Here is a 13756-nt window from a genome sequence, read left to right as displayed (position 1 = left end):
GCCCGGATGGTGGCACGGGCGCGGGCGGGACCCGGCTCCTCCCGCGTCACTTCCGACGCGCGGGGCCGGGCGCTGCTCCCGGGACCGCCCCGCTCCCTCCTCACCGCCCCCCGCAGCCCTGCCCCGCGCCCGGCCACAGCTGGGAGCCGCTCCCGGCCACCGCGGGACCGTGCTGCGCGTGCGCGGAGTGGGACCCTGGAAACGTCCGACATCCGGACGGGATGGACACTCTTAATCTGTGCCACGGGAGGTTCAGGTTGGGCATGAGGAGGAATTTCTTCACAGAAAGGATGATTAGATATTGGAATGGACTTCCAGGGAGGTGATGGAGTTACCATGCCTGGAGGGGTTTAAGGAAAGACTGGACGTGGCCCTTAGTGCCATGGTCTAGTTGACATGGTGGTGTTTGGCCATAGATTGGACTAGATCTCAGAGGTCTTCTCCAACAATTGATTCTGTGATGAGCGTGTGATGGTGCTGTCTCACTGATTTCCCACGACCCTCAGATCCAAGGGGAGCTGAAGCAAACCTGGCAGTGCTGTGGCTGTCTTGTTACACATTTCATACACTTTTTGAGCTGCCACGGTAAGCAGCTGGGCTGGCACCAGCATCCAACTGAAGGCAAAACAAGTAACCCAGCTACTGAATAAAGGAAAAGTCTTGGTCTTGACACATGCACCAGGTATCCCCCCTGCCTTGCCTGCTGCATGCCAGGAAAGGCAGCGACCCTCATGGATGGGGTCAGCCCAAGAGAATACACAAATCCTTTAAAAGGGGCAGGTGGCTGCTGCATGACTTGTAGTGGCTTTTCCAATCTGCTTTCACACAGAAGAGCAGCTCTAGTGACACAGGAGGGGCAGAACAGGCTCAACCATCATCCAGCCCATTTCAGAGACCCATGGCCATTGAAACTCTGCAAGAGGCGTACAGCCTCCAGGAACTCTGCCTGAGAGCAAGTTCAATCCCTGTGTCAACAGGAAAATTCCACAGCGTGATGGCAACTACCCAGTCATAAGTATATACAGGTATCAGTGGAGACTGCAAATAAACGGAGGTGGGAGCACTGCAGACCCTTCAAGTAAGGTGCGTTTTCCCCCGGCATATGCCCATCTCAGCTATTCCCAACACGATCAATTGTGAGGCAGGCAAACCCGAGTCTGTCACTCATCCAAGGTGCAGACAACACAGCAGGGGTTGTTTGCCTTGCTTCATCTTTCGGATCATGGCCCAAGCAGGTGTTCAGGAGTATGGGCACAGCCCAGCAGGCACTGCTAGTGGTGAACTTCCTCAGCTGCAAGCAGAGTGCACGTGCCAGGCAGGGAACTCACCCATGTGTAAAGCTCTGTACAGTACATACCCTGGAAAGCAGCTCAGATTTGACCCACTGAAACATGGGATAAAACTGCCTGGCTAACAGCTTGCCAAATATATCTTCCTACTTGTTACTGGGAGACAAGTGGTTCCATGAATCTGGAGCGCACCATTTACAGACACACTTCACAGAAGAGGTGCAATGTAACACATTCAGACAAATGTTTGAGTAGCTACTAAACTGCATCAGAAATATGATGAAAATTAAATAATCTCTGTATTAAGGAAAAGCAAAAATCCTATTTATGTAAAAACTTGACTTGGGAGCAGAGAGGTGACTAAAGATCCCTGTTTTAAACAGGTAAACAAATCCCCCCTCCCCAGATCACAGAGTCAGTAATTGTCACATCAAAGCAAACAAGGCTGGCACTAAAACTGAGAGCTGATCAAGAACCTAGCAGTGAGTGAAGAGCTGAATTTGAATCTTGCTTGCCCAGATGTAGTTCCCAGTTACGTCCATACCCCTTATGCCTACTGAGACTTAAAAGCAGAACTGAACTACTATGACTCTGATTCCACTAAACTTAAACAGATGAAAATATCCTCTGAGTAGCTTCACTGAAAATATTAAAATCACCTGTCAGTCTCAGATCACCATAATTCTTAACACAGTCAATGTTTCCAAAGCTTATTTATCTTGGTCTGTTACTGTCAGTCTCATCAGTAATCTGTCACTTTGCAGGTGTAGCAGTATTTTGGTCAACTGAACTACAGCCAGTAGTTTGTTTCAACTGGCTCTGCCGTAATGATGGGCCACGCTTTCGCCTTCTGCTGAAAAAGAGGATGGATTTGAAATAATCACTTAAGAGAAAAATTAGGCAAATGCACCTACTCAAGCTTACCTTTATATGGCCATTACAGCACATCAAAGATCATTTGCTAAACTGATTCTGTAGCTTGACATAATTTTCATGAACACACTACAGTTGCTTAATTAAACTGTTAGAAACAAAATCAGGGATTCACAAACTATGGCATTTTATTTCAGAGGCCTTTGCTTACATTTGTACAATATATTACATAACTCTCCATTTTCTGCAGAACCTAATATATATTTTATAGCTTTTTTCTATAAGCTTTTCCTTCAATGTCTGTCAACAAATTTTTACAGTCCTGTACAATTCTGAATACTTTGAAACCATTTTCAATAAAATCAGTTATAACCTTAAGCGCACACTACGAAGACTGAAAATGCTTTTCTTAGAAAAGTCAAATGAAAAGGATTCTGACACTCTAGCATCTACAAACAAAATGCTTCAAATTCTTACATGTTGTATTGCCAGAAAACAAAGAAAAACATGCCAGCCCCTACTTCCCCAGGCAAAAGAAGTACACAGAACTACAATTAAAACAGTAAAACAATCTGTACAATAAAGTACTGTGTATTAACAGTGCCAGGTATTAAATAGCTTGAATGAACACTTCCGCAATATACAAATGTCTTACAAAGGTATAGAATTAACAGGAGAGAGCTTGGGATCCATTCAACATAAAATCAATACAAGTGAAAACATTTTGAAGTTGGTTTTGGAATTTGTACAAGGCATTTAAAAAATTAAACATCTACCACTCGGCTAGCTAGTTATTTTAAAAACAACTACCCTTTTGTGGCAGTGTTGGTATCAGCAACCAGAAATTATAACCTCACACCTTACTCCCTCTTGAAGTCCTCTCCTTGAAGCTCGTAATAAAATAAGCATTACAAATGAAATATTTGTTGCTTTAAGGGGAAAAGAAACATTTACAAGAAAACACAAAAATATACCTGTTATAATCCATTATGAATAAATATACACTTTAAACTGGCTGAATACAATCTTTATACATTAAGATTTAATACAGTTTGTTAGCCATTTTCTTTCTTTTTCATAATGTATTTTATCAAAATTAAAAAAAAATACTGTTTTATAGAAAAATGGCAAAGTACAGTAGTTTCATTCCAATTAACGGGTTCTTAAAACCCAGAGTAACCTATTTAAGCCTAATTCAAACCTGTAAACATTAGTCAGTCTTTTTTTTTTTTTTTTTAAAGGAATCCTCATATTTGGTTATCAGGACTGATGTCAGACATCCTACTAACTGCAGGTTTTGAATAGATGTGCTTGACGTATACAATTAAAGCCACTATAAGGTGACTTAGCAGTTAAAAAACAATTAGCTTGTACAAATGAAAATATTTTCAATATTTGTCATAAATAAATGGAAAAATATCAAATGTTCCAGCTTTAACAAAATACCAGGGAATACAGTAAGCCTTACCACATTGATTTAGATCACCCCAACGACTATATACTTATTGTCCTGTCTCTACAGGCAGTGAACAGCCTCCATTTGCCACAGTGGAAGGCCTTCGAGTCACTAGACTTACAATTCCCAGACAAGTTGGAAACAATTATTGCTTGAGGAAAAGCAGTTTGTTGTACTTTTTCTTCATAAAAGTGCACTTAAGTGCAAAGTTAGCTTGTCAAGAAACAACTTTAAATACAAAATAGTGCTTGTCTGAATTTTGTGCCACTGTGCAGTATAAAAAAAAAAAAAAAAGGAAAAAAAAAAAGAGTGGCCCTCAGCAGCCATTAAGTGCAAAGTGCTTTGGCAAGTCCTGCTGTCACCTGCACTCAACTGACATTCCATTCTGTGATGAACTTGACATAGATGGTTCTGCTAATGTTAACATAACTGCAGCGGTAATGGAACTAGAGGAAGGTGATGAGGAGGAAGATGATGTAGTAGCAGCACCTGCAGAGGAAAAGGAAAATACAGGTTATAGAGATTCATAAATCAAGCAATAAAAATGTTTTCCTGTTCAGCAGCAAGCACTGGCACATACTGACTCCAGTAACTACTGCCTAGCAATGGAAAAGAAGCAAGCCTCCACTGCCTGGTTTGCGTAGGAAACACTGACAGAAGTATGCAGCCGTGTGCAAGGCAGTGCAGCACCATTACCCCTTGTAGCCCTGGGTCATCAACCACCCAGATAAGGGCCCAGCCAAAGGAGGCCAGAGCTCGCCCCTGACCCACCAGCACAGTCAACTGTTCCCTTTCTTTCCCATGGGAACCAGCACAGGGCCTTGTCCCAGCACTGAATCTGCACATTCGCCCTGCTCTGGCAACCAAGCAGCAACTGCAATTCCCACCCATAACCCATGACCATGACCCATGTCATGGCTGGGGCCATAAAATCCTACTACACGTGGCATTTCTCATAGAAAAGGATCCTTTTAGCATTCCTAGAAGCAGGCACACTAGAACATTCCTTACAGCAACAGGTGCGGCAGCTTCTGAAAGATGAGAAATTTAACTGGTCTCCCTTAAAGTCATGGAATAAACCCCTTATCCTAAGGGGAAAGCACTAACTAGGCCCACAAGCAATACTACAGTAAATTTATCCGTAACTTGAAGAAAAGTTAGAAGTTATTAACACCCTTTGTTCTCTGCTTAGATGTGTTTATTTTCTGTATATTTTTTCCTGTATGAAGTAGTTGTGCCTCAAGAGCATGAAACAGATTGCAAACCTTGGTAACGCTCTACCCCCCTGGGTATCTGATCCCCGCCTTCTAATGGTCATAAAATAACTGCACATAGCATTTCCCAAAACCCAAACAAAACCACATTCCTAATGACACACATCTCCCTACAAATTATCCAATTCTTATCAGGACCTTAATATAACATGCAATTAAGCCCTCTAAAAGTAGAATTTAGTTTCCAGTGCTCACTTTCCCGCTCTTTTTTCTTTAAGCGCTTTCTTCTTCGGTCAATGGAAGCCACCTCAGATTTCAAGGACAGGTAATGTTTCCTGATCTCTTGCAATTTTTCTTGGAGAACTGTTATGCGTTCGGCACTAGTCAGGTTTTCCAAGTCAGCTGCAAGTTAAACAATCTCTGTTAATTATTGTATTGAAGCATTGCCAAACACTTCTGAGTGTCAGTGAAGTGGGAAATACTCAAATCTTAGTGATGTGCTTCAAGATAGCAGACAACAAAGACAAATTTGTTCATTTTTTTTTATTCTTTACAAGATACCACCATACACTCTTTGGGGACTTTTTAAGGAACTGGGAGAGGAAAAAAAAATGCATTCCCTTCCCCATAAGGAGGAAAAGGAAAAAAAAATTAAGACAACTGATGAAAACCTAAGGGCCAAAACTAGCTTTGAGCCTGTGGCTTTCAGTCCTTGCTGGAGCTCAGTTTGGCTCTTGACACCAGGAAGGTCAGCCTTGTTACAAAATAAGCAGGTTACAGTAGGAATCTGCACAGCTGTGGGGTGGTTCTGGTGGACTCCCTGGCATATGTGCCATAAGGAATAACCACACAGGACCTCCCTGCCAGACATGGCCTGGCACAGGCAGGAGAAACTCTCAGTTCAGTCCAGGGAAGCCAGAGGGAAGCCACACTGTTAACACTCCATTCAAAAGCATTTAAGAATCATTTAAACTACTGTGGGGTGCAAAACGCACTGTATCAACCTGTAATGAGGGCAGCACCAAAGGACCAGAAGCCACAACTGTATTAGGCTGTGGGAAAATGAGGAAAGCTCAGAGACATTACGAGTGTCTGACTCTGCAGCAGCAGGAAATGTGTCAAACAGCACTCCAGAGACGAACTTCAGCAAAGCAACTTTAGCATGTGGAGTTGTAGCCAAGGTAGAAAGAAAGGAAGGAGCAAAAGCCCTTTAAATGTGTTGCAACAGGAAAGTGTTCAATGAATCTCAACAGGGCAGTAAGTGACAATAAAGACCTTTTACATTATGTACTCCTGAAGAGCACCAGAATGTAACTTGTGAAGAACTACTGGGGAAAAGTACTTTTAAAAGTAGAGTAATGCTGAGATTCAGGGTTGGGGAGGAAATAAAAAAAACAACCCAGCAAAGCCAGATTCAACTGGTAAGTTGTACTAATATGTCAGAATTAATAAACCACTGATCTGTTTGTTTTTCAGATAGGCAAATGCAGTTTGCTCTGCTCACCCGTAGCCAGACCAGTAGCTTGACTGAAACAAACACAGTTCGAATTCTTAATATCAGAAATAGTAAACATGTTCACTAATGCAAAATGGAAGGCGAAAAAGTTACAAATCAATCACCTACGTGTCTGACCAAGAACTAGGGAATGAGGAATAAAACAGCAAGGAAATAGCAACAGAAGAAGCACACAGAGCAGATAATGTTCATGCCAGAATGACAGGTATGCACAGGACAACGAGAACAGCAAGTCAGCTCAGGAGCCATATCTAAAAACAGTCCTGGAAGAGTGTGACATAGGCAGTTCCCTGTGCTGCAATTGCAAAAAAAGAAAAAAAAAACCAAACCACCACACTTTTTTTTTTTTTTAATGAGGATTTATCACAAACTTAAGCAAATTCAGAATGGAAATGAGAAAGCCAAAATACAGAACATTCAAAAAGCCTTTTTACACTGTGCCACAAGATGACACAAGGTGTGTTTTCAAGAAAATACTTACACATTTGAAAACTCCATTTGTAAACTTTGGGCAAACGATTATTCTGTTCTTTGAGATCAGACTCCTTCTCTCCATTTTTACCACATTTTCCTGGAGATTGTGTTCTTGTGAGTGATTTGGTTTGGTGAGATTTCATGCCAGTAGAAACCGATTTTGCTGACTGAGACTTGGACACACTTTCACCAGCAGACAGTTCATCACTGTCGCTGCTGTTTGCTGAAGAAACAAGAAGACATTGTTACAAAACAAAGCCCAAACTAAAGGCTGTCAGAAGCTGACAGAACCCCTGTGCTGATTTTCATACAATGAGGATTTGACACAAATCCTTTACTTTAAAACAAGAGAATCCATCCTGGTGTAGCAGCTTGGCTTGATGCTCTCTGCATCACTGAAGCACAAACCAGGTACGTAAATGGGGCCAAAATGATTCACATCTGCCTGCGCATGGGGCTGTACTTTTTCTAAGAGTTCACAAGACTCATTGTTATGTTCCATCTCCTGTTCACCTTTTTTTAACATCAATTTCTATTGCAGTATACAATATATATAAACCTCTATCCCATTTTAGTGCTAACAGTTACAGACAAATCTTTGACTGCATTTTTAGGACATGTATCGCAGAAATCAGAGCAAACACAGCCTTTTCTTAGCCTTATGTCACCTTTATTTTAATTTTCCTCTACTAAAATCACTATCAATAATCTGGATATGTGTGACATACTCTACAATCTCCTCAGACATGATGATAAAATCTTTTAATTTTGGAAAAAGATCTTTAGCTGACCCAAAACAGAAGAACTTCACCTCTTTACCTCTTTCTAACTATAAAGCAACAGGCTGAACTGAACACAGGTTTTGATTCAAACCACTCAAAGGAGAGTAACAAAATAATCTATCTAAAAGACACAAGATTTATGAGTAATGATTGAAAGGATGAAGTTTTTTTTAGCATTATTAAAATAAAACTGGGGTGAAAGCAGGTGCAAGAGACTGTAATGCAACACAAGTCTAGCAAAGCAGTGGAATAAAATGCCTAGGGAATCTGCACAAACTCCACTGTTAGAGTTATTTTTAAAAACACGTTGAATTTATATTTATTAAGAAAAATGTATGCCTCAGTTGCACCTGCCCCAGGTGTCGACAAAATGAGCCCTGAACCTTCTGGCCTTTATGATCTGGTGATCTACACAGGAGAAACTGAATACCCAAGATATGAAGTGTGAAAGAGCTTGCCCAGCTGCTTGTTGGCATTGGCTGGTTTAATGCAAAGGCAAGAGCTGAAGCTGCCACAAAGACAGTTTAACAGATATATCTGAATTTTGCAAGAAGTTTTTTGGGATTTTTTTACTTACAGCTGACTCACATTTTATCTATTTATTTTCCTTATTACATCCAGTAGTGCCCGAAACCTAACAAAAAGCACACACTAAGGATTATGTGGTAGTAGCTTTTAAGTTTCACATCCTGATGAAGACACAGGTTGAGAAAAAGGGGTAAATTCACCAAATCCAGGGGAATAATGGCAAGGCTAAAAATGGTGTATTTGTTCTGCAAATTCAGTTTGTATTGTTACGTTAATTTCTGATGCAAGGGTAAGAATAAAGATTATGAAATGAGGAGACCAGTGAAATGGAATTAAAAAGGATGAGAAAATATAAAAGGAGATCAATGAACATGAAGGACAGGTGGGGTGAAAGCAAATACCAGACCAGCAAGTACAGACTTTTAGTAAAAGCTCTTACTAGAAAGGGGGAGAGAAGCTGGGAGAGGAAAAAAGGCATGGCATATGCTTTTTATCCTTGCTTTAACTCCATTTTTTACAGTTATCCTCCAGGCTTCAGTCTCTAGCTGCTTCCTGGTATTTTTTTATTAACAGTGAAATGGAGCAGTAATTGATCTTGTTATCTCCCAAACACGTGTGCTAGCCTTGTCTCCCTAACACACCTCTGCTTTTATTAAGCTCTCTTATCCAGTACTATGGTTTCTATCCCAATGAGCTTCTACAACTACAAACAACTGCAAAAGCTGCATTATTTACTATATATGTAACAGACAGCACAGGAAGAAAACAAGAATCTGAATTCTTTTGGAATTATCCTCATATTTGCTACAGGGTAGAGATACTAACCTCTAAAAACTCATCTTGCAGAAAATACAGAGTATAATTTCCTTCAGGTCCCAGTCTCCCATCTAAAACAGGCAGCTATCATGATACAGAGATACCTGTCCCAGTTCTGCCATGTGTGAAATACTCACTCTTCTTGGCCTTCCTGAATTACAGAATATTAAGGACCTCATAGAAATAGGCCCAGAAATAATACAAGACATTTAAAAACACTTTGGCGTTTAGGTAGAGCAGTTTCTTCATTTAAACAGGGTTAAGAATTCCCTGATGAGAACATTTTGTCCTAATACATTTTTTATTAACAGACTTCATCTCCTACAATCAGTCAAACAAATGACACGGTACTTTCACACCTCTTATTTCACACCAAGCTGCTGTACTTACTAGGTTTACTCTTCTTTTTGCTGTTCACAGACGTTTTGTGGCTTCTTTTCTGTTTTTTTGAAGAGCTGCCTCCTCCCTGAGCATCTTTAAGTCTTTTTTGGCCCGTACAGACTATAATTGGGGGGAAAAAAAAAACCCAAAACCTGAAATTAAATAAATGCTTGGCACACTTTTTCTCAGCCTCAAAAAAACCCACAAAACATTTCAAAGCTTAAGTTTGTAGACAACAGTGCAACTGTTCCTGCTTATCCTTAAGGCAGCTCAGTTTTCTACTTCTAGTGACAAGAGGAGGTGAAAGACAATGGAAAGCAGGCAAAGTTTCTTTGTACAGAGTGCACATGTACCATGACTACGAATGACTTTCCCATACACATCACCAGAATTTCTCTTGAACCACATGGATTTACTATCTTTTTAATACTGTTAATTAAATAAGAATACATTTATTTAAAAAGTTATCAAGACCTACTGGGACTAAAAAATGTTTTTAAAATTTTGCTGTACTTGGAAGCTGTGAGAAAAGAACCAAAGCCATAACTTGTGATCAGTAATTACATTAATTGAAGGTATTAAAAAAATAAATCTTACATAATGTTAAAAAAGAACAAGAAAAGAAAGGCAAACAAAAAACAGGGAAAAATTCTACTGATATTTGGGACTACAAAGGGAAAAAGTAGAAAAGGAAGATGGAAAAATTCTAGTACATCTGCTAAAAGAGAGTGTTTTAGAAGTTCTTCAAACGTTGTTTCATAACCATGTGACTTAAAGATTAAAAATGACTCCTGGAATAAAACAATTTTAATTAAGGAACTCTATTTTCTGAAACAGGTAACATGCTGACAAAATCAGAGAGGAAGTTAAAGTCTAATGCATGTAAAAGTACTCCTTTAAAACAGTATAAAACTTCTTTCAAGTGGCAATAAACTACTTTCATATAAAAAAACCCTAACAAACCTACACAGCTCTAATTAGCAAAGCAGGTGTATTTATCGAGGGGTACACATTCACCTCTTCCAAACTCTCTCCTTTAAGGAAACACATTTTGTTGCATACTTTCAGAAGAATATTTCCAATAGAATGCTGGAGGTAACATACCTTTAAGGGCATTTTGAAAAAAATCAGCTAATTATTAGCCAGAATCTACTGAAATAAAAAAACCCCACTTCTTTCTTAGGATTAAAGCCAAAACAAATTTTCTTCCTTTGTGTTCCTAATTTTTAGCCACTACAACACAGTAAAAGTAGCTGTACTTTTGATGATCTGCAAAACAGCCAGTCACTTTCAGAAAAAAGCTTTTGAATCTAGCCTGGCCAGCAGTTAAAAAGCAGGCAGCAGTACAGCGACATCATGTGCACAAGTGTTTATTATCACCTGCTCTCTAGTGGTTTCAGGAAAGGAACTTCAATCTGAAAAATCACATATAAAAGTGAAATATAGCTAAAAAGGTCAGTGTTTTTATCAGCTTGACTTGAATCTTATGAAGTTAATGTTCTAGAAAAATACAAATTAGAAATGACTGTCTAACCACCCTAGCAGCAGGAGAGCTTTCTCCCCCCAAACAAACAACTTATAGAGAATCAAATTTTATGCAAGAAAAGCAACTTCTGCTTCTAAGGAGGATGCTTAAAATGCTTCCATCTTGCTACAATAAATATTCCTTACACAAGCTATTACAGTTTGCTTTGGGCTTTTTTTGCCATATCCAGTATAAGCTTCATCCTTTTACCCTTTATCCCTCATTGAAACCACCACAATTTCTAATAAAAGGCCAATAAACTTGCTGGCGGATTATATTTTACTCACAAGATGATTATGCCATTTCCACACATCTGAAAAGGACAGCAGACTACTACTATGTGCAACAACTAGCTTCCCTCCACCATAACCATAACAGAACGAAAACACACCAACAATGTTAGAAATAAGAGCTGGTTAGGTTGGAGACAGCTCTGTTTACCCTTTCCTTTACCTTTTTCAGCATGCTCTGGCTCTGGTTGATTACTACTACTGGAGCTGACGCTGGCATCAAAACCTGTTGGAGAAATATTTCCCTCAGACTGGAGGTCTTGCAGCTCCCCTGCCACACTGTCCACCTCTATTGTGCTATCTGTTTCGCTTTTGATGCTTCGTATCTCTTCTTGATTTGGTGGCAGTGTCTCAGAGACAGTGACACTGGACTGATGTCTGCTGGACTCTGTCACAGTTACAGAGGAAGGTGACTCAGGAGTTGTAGGAGGAGTATTTAGCACTGAATTGCTGCCGCTGCTTGGAAATTCAACTTTCTTCTCACCCACTTCAGTCGGTTTCTCCTCAACAGGTTTAACATCCACACTTGCTGGCAAAGATTTTTCAAGCTCACAGTTAGGCAAAGAAATACCTTCTTCCGTAAGAGTCTGAAGCTGCTCCTCTGCTGCAGCATCCTCAGGAGCAGCGTGTGGAGGAGAGGCAGCAGCCTCAGTATCAGAGTCTGAGAACAGCTCCTTCAGTGTTTTCTTCGGCCACTGTCCTTGGATACTTGACCACACATCTTTTCGATCCTTCGCTCTGGTGTTCTGAAGTCTTTCATCAGAGTTATTTAGAAGCTTTATTCTTTTCTCTCCCACTTCAGAAAATCCAGAGTAGAAAGTACTTGTCCGTAAAGATTTCCTTTTCTCCTCTAGTCCATTGTACTTTTTCGTTGTGATTTTCAGTTTAGATTTGTCTTCCTCATCTTCATCCGAGGAGCTGTTACTGCTGTTTTCTAAACTAAGGGAGTCTTTGTTTTTGGACTTCTCATCCTTTCTGTTAGGTGACACGGTCTTTAAGGACTCCTCTGCCACACAGTGTCGTCGTTTACCACGTTTCACTTGTGGTTTTGCTGTTTTATCCACTATCTCCTTTTTTCCGTCCTTTCTCTTCTTTGTGGCTTCGTCTTCTCCATCAGAGTCACTATCTTCAGATAACTCTTCCATCTCTTTCCGCAATCTTTCAGGAGACTTGGATACAGACTTGGGCACTACTGCATCTGTAAGAGCTTTAGTTTCTTCTGGAAGGGATGAACCACTCTGTTCTTTTAGACGGAGTTCATTTTTATCTTGGCTTACAGCTTCGGGCTGAGATTCCTCTTTGCCATCAGCATGTACATTCAGGGCACTTTGGTCATCTTCTTGCTCACTATCATCAGAACTTTCAGAAGCTAATTAAAAATAAATCCAAACAAAACAAAAACAAAACAAGAAAAGTTTGTCTTGATTCTGGTTACAAAAAATTATTTAAAAAAACCCAAACCCAACTAAAGAAAATCGTACCGATATGAAGACATGCTACAGGGATCTCTAGCAGTCTCTCTTAAATGGTACCTCCTGAAGAGTTCAAAAACTCATGGTATAATGGCTACATTAGAAACTAGGAAGATTCTCTGTTATACAGTACATCTCCAGGAATTTCTGAAGAGGTTGAGAAAGCATTAATCCATAAAATACAAATTTCTGCGTAATTACCCAAACCAGAAAAGGAAAGATGTCCTTACGTATTTCTTACGGGTTACAAATGCTACCATTATCTGCCTTTTTTCCAATGCCCATAACATAGACATCATTTTCCCTGGAAAATCCGGTGTCTCAAGGACAGAACAACAACACACACATTGGATACCCTCTAACAAACCAACCTGATGATCAGCCTGGAAAAAGGAAGTGAAAGCAATAAAGAAAGGCACTTAGGGAAACAAATGGACAAGAAGAATGTAGGACAACTGCAAGAAAATTCAGGATCAGCAATAAGGAAACTGAGAGAAGAACAAAGATATATAATCCAGAAGGAATCAACAGCAATCTCATTCAGTGGGAAAAGATATGGATTCAAGGAGAAACACAGCAATTGGCTCAAATATAAATATACATATATATATGTAACTCCTTGATTTCTAAAGTTAATTACAGATTAATTATTGCACTAATAATAGTGTCATCGTTAATTGCTTTTTTTTTTGTTTCTCATTTCCAAAGGAAATTAAGCTTCTTAGATTATGTCGATTGTTATTCTACCTACAGTTTTGGAACCCAGTGGCCAGTGTCATCCAAGTTCAAACAAGTTGGAATGATTATTAAATTCACATAGCTTCCACAAAAGTTTGTGGTTACCCAAACTACCTATACCATACACGGTTTCTTTCTCTGGAGGCATGATCTAAACTAAGAATGAAGAGAAGCAACTAGGTATTATAATGCTACTGTGGGAACACAGTTCTAGCAACAACAGACAAGCATATATGAATAATAGGTCCTACAGCTTAGGTAAATAAAAAATTAAAAATTTAGAAATTAGATAGGAGGCAAAAACGCTTTGCTCTATATCAAACAAAAAAAAAAGGATGGCAACACAAAATGTAACTGACTGTTGACACACTGAATCCACAGAAACTGCCAACACTACTTTTG

General features: G+C 39.8%; 2 protein-coding genes across 2 annotated transcripts in view; both read right to left on the bottom strand.

Annotated features, from left to right (window-relative positions):
- Nucleotides 1–212, bottom strand: part of RBM34 (RNA binding motif protein 34) — a 6559-nt gene extending 6347 nt beyond the window's left edge. The window contains exon 1 of the mRNA XM_008643367.2: nucleotides 3–212. Within this exon, the coding sequence (XP_008641589.1) occupies nucleotides 3–212 (210 nt within the window). The remainder of the gene's footprint in view (nucleotides 1–2) is intronic.
- Nucleotides 213–2325: 2113 nt separating this feature from the next.
- Nucleotides 2326–13756, bottom strand: part of ARID4B (AT-rich interaction domain 4B) — an 87804-nt gene continuing 76373 nt past the window's right edge. Inside the window, 5 exon segments of the mRNA XM_008643281.2 lie at nucleotides 2326–4107; nucleotides 5088–5234; nucleotides 6830–7045; nucleotides 9339–9449; nucleotides 11308–12513. Of these exon segments, the coding sequence (XP_008641503.1) occupies nucleotides 3977–4107; nucleotides 5088–5234; nucleotides 6830–7045; nucleotides 9339–9449; nucleotides 11308–12513 (1811 nt within the window). The 3' untranslated portion in view covers nucleotides 2326–3976.

The sequence above is a fragment of the Corvus brachyrhynchos genome, unplaced genomic scaffold (genome assembly GCF_000691975.1).
Source record: "Corvus brachyrhynchos isolate BGI_N302 unplaced genomic scaffold, ASM69197v1 scaffold70, whole genome shotgun sequence".
Taxonomy (NCBI): Eukaryota; Metazoa; Chordata; class Aves; order Passeriformes; family Corvidae; genus Corvus; species Corvus brachyrhynchos.
The sequence above is the reverse complement of the archived record's forward strand: the minus strand, read 5'-3'. Positions and strand labels throughout refer to the sequence as shown.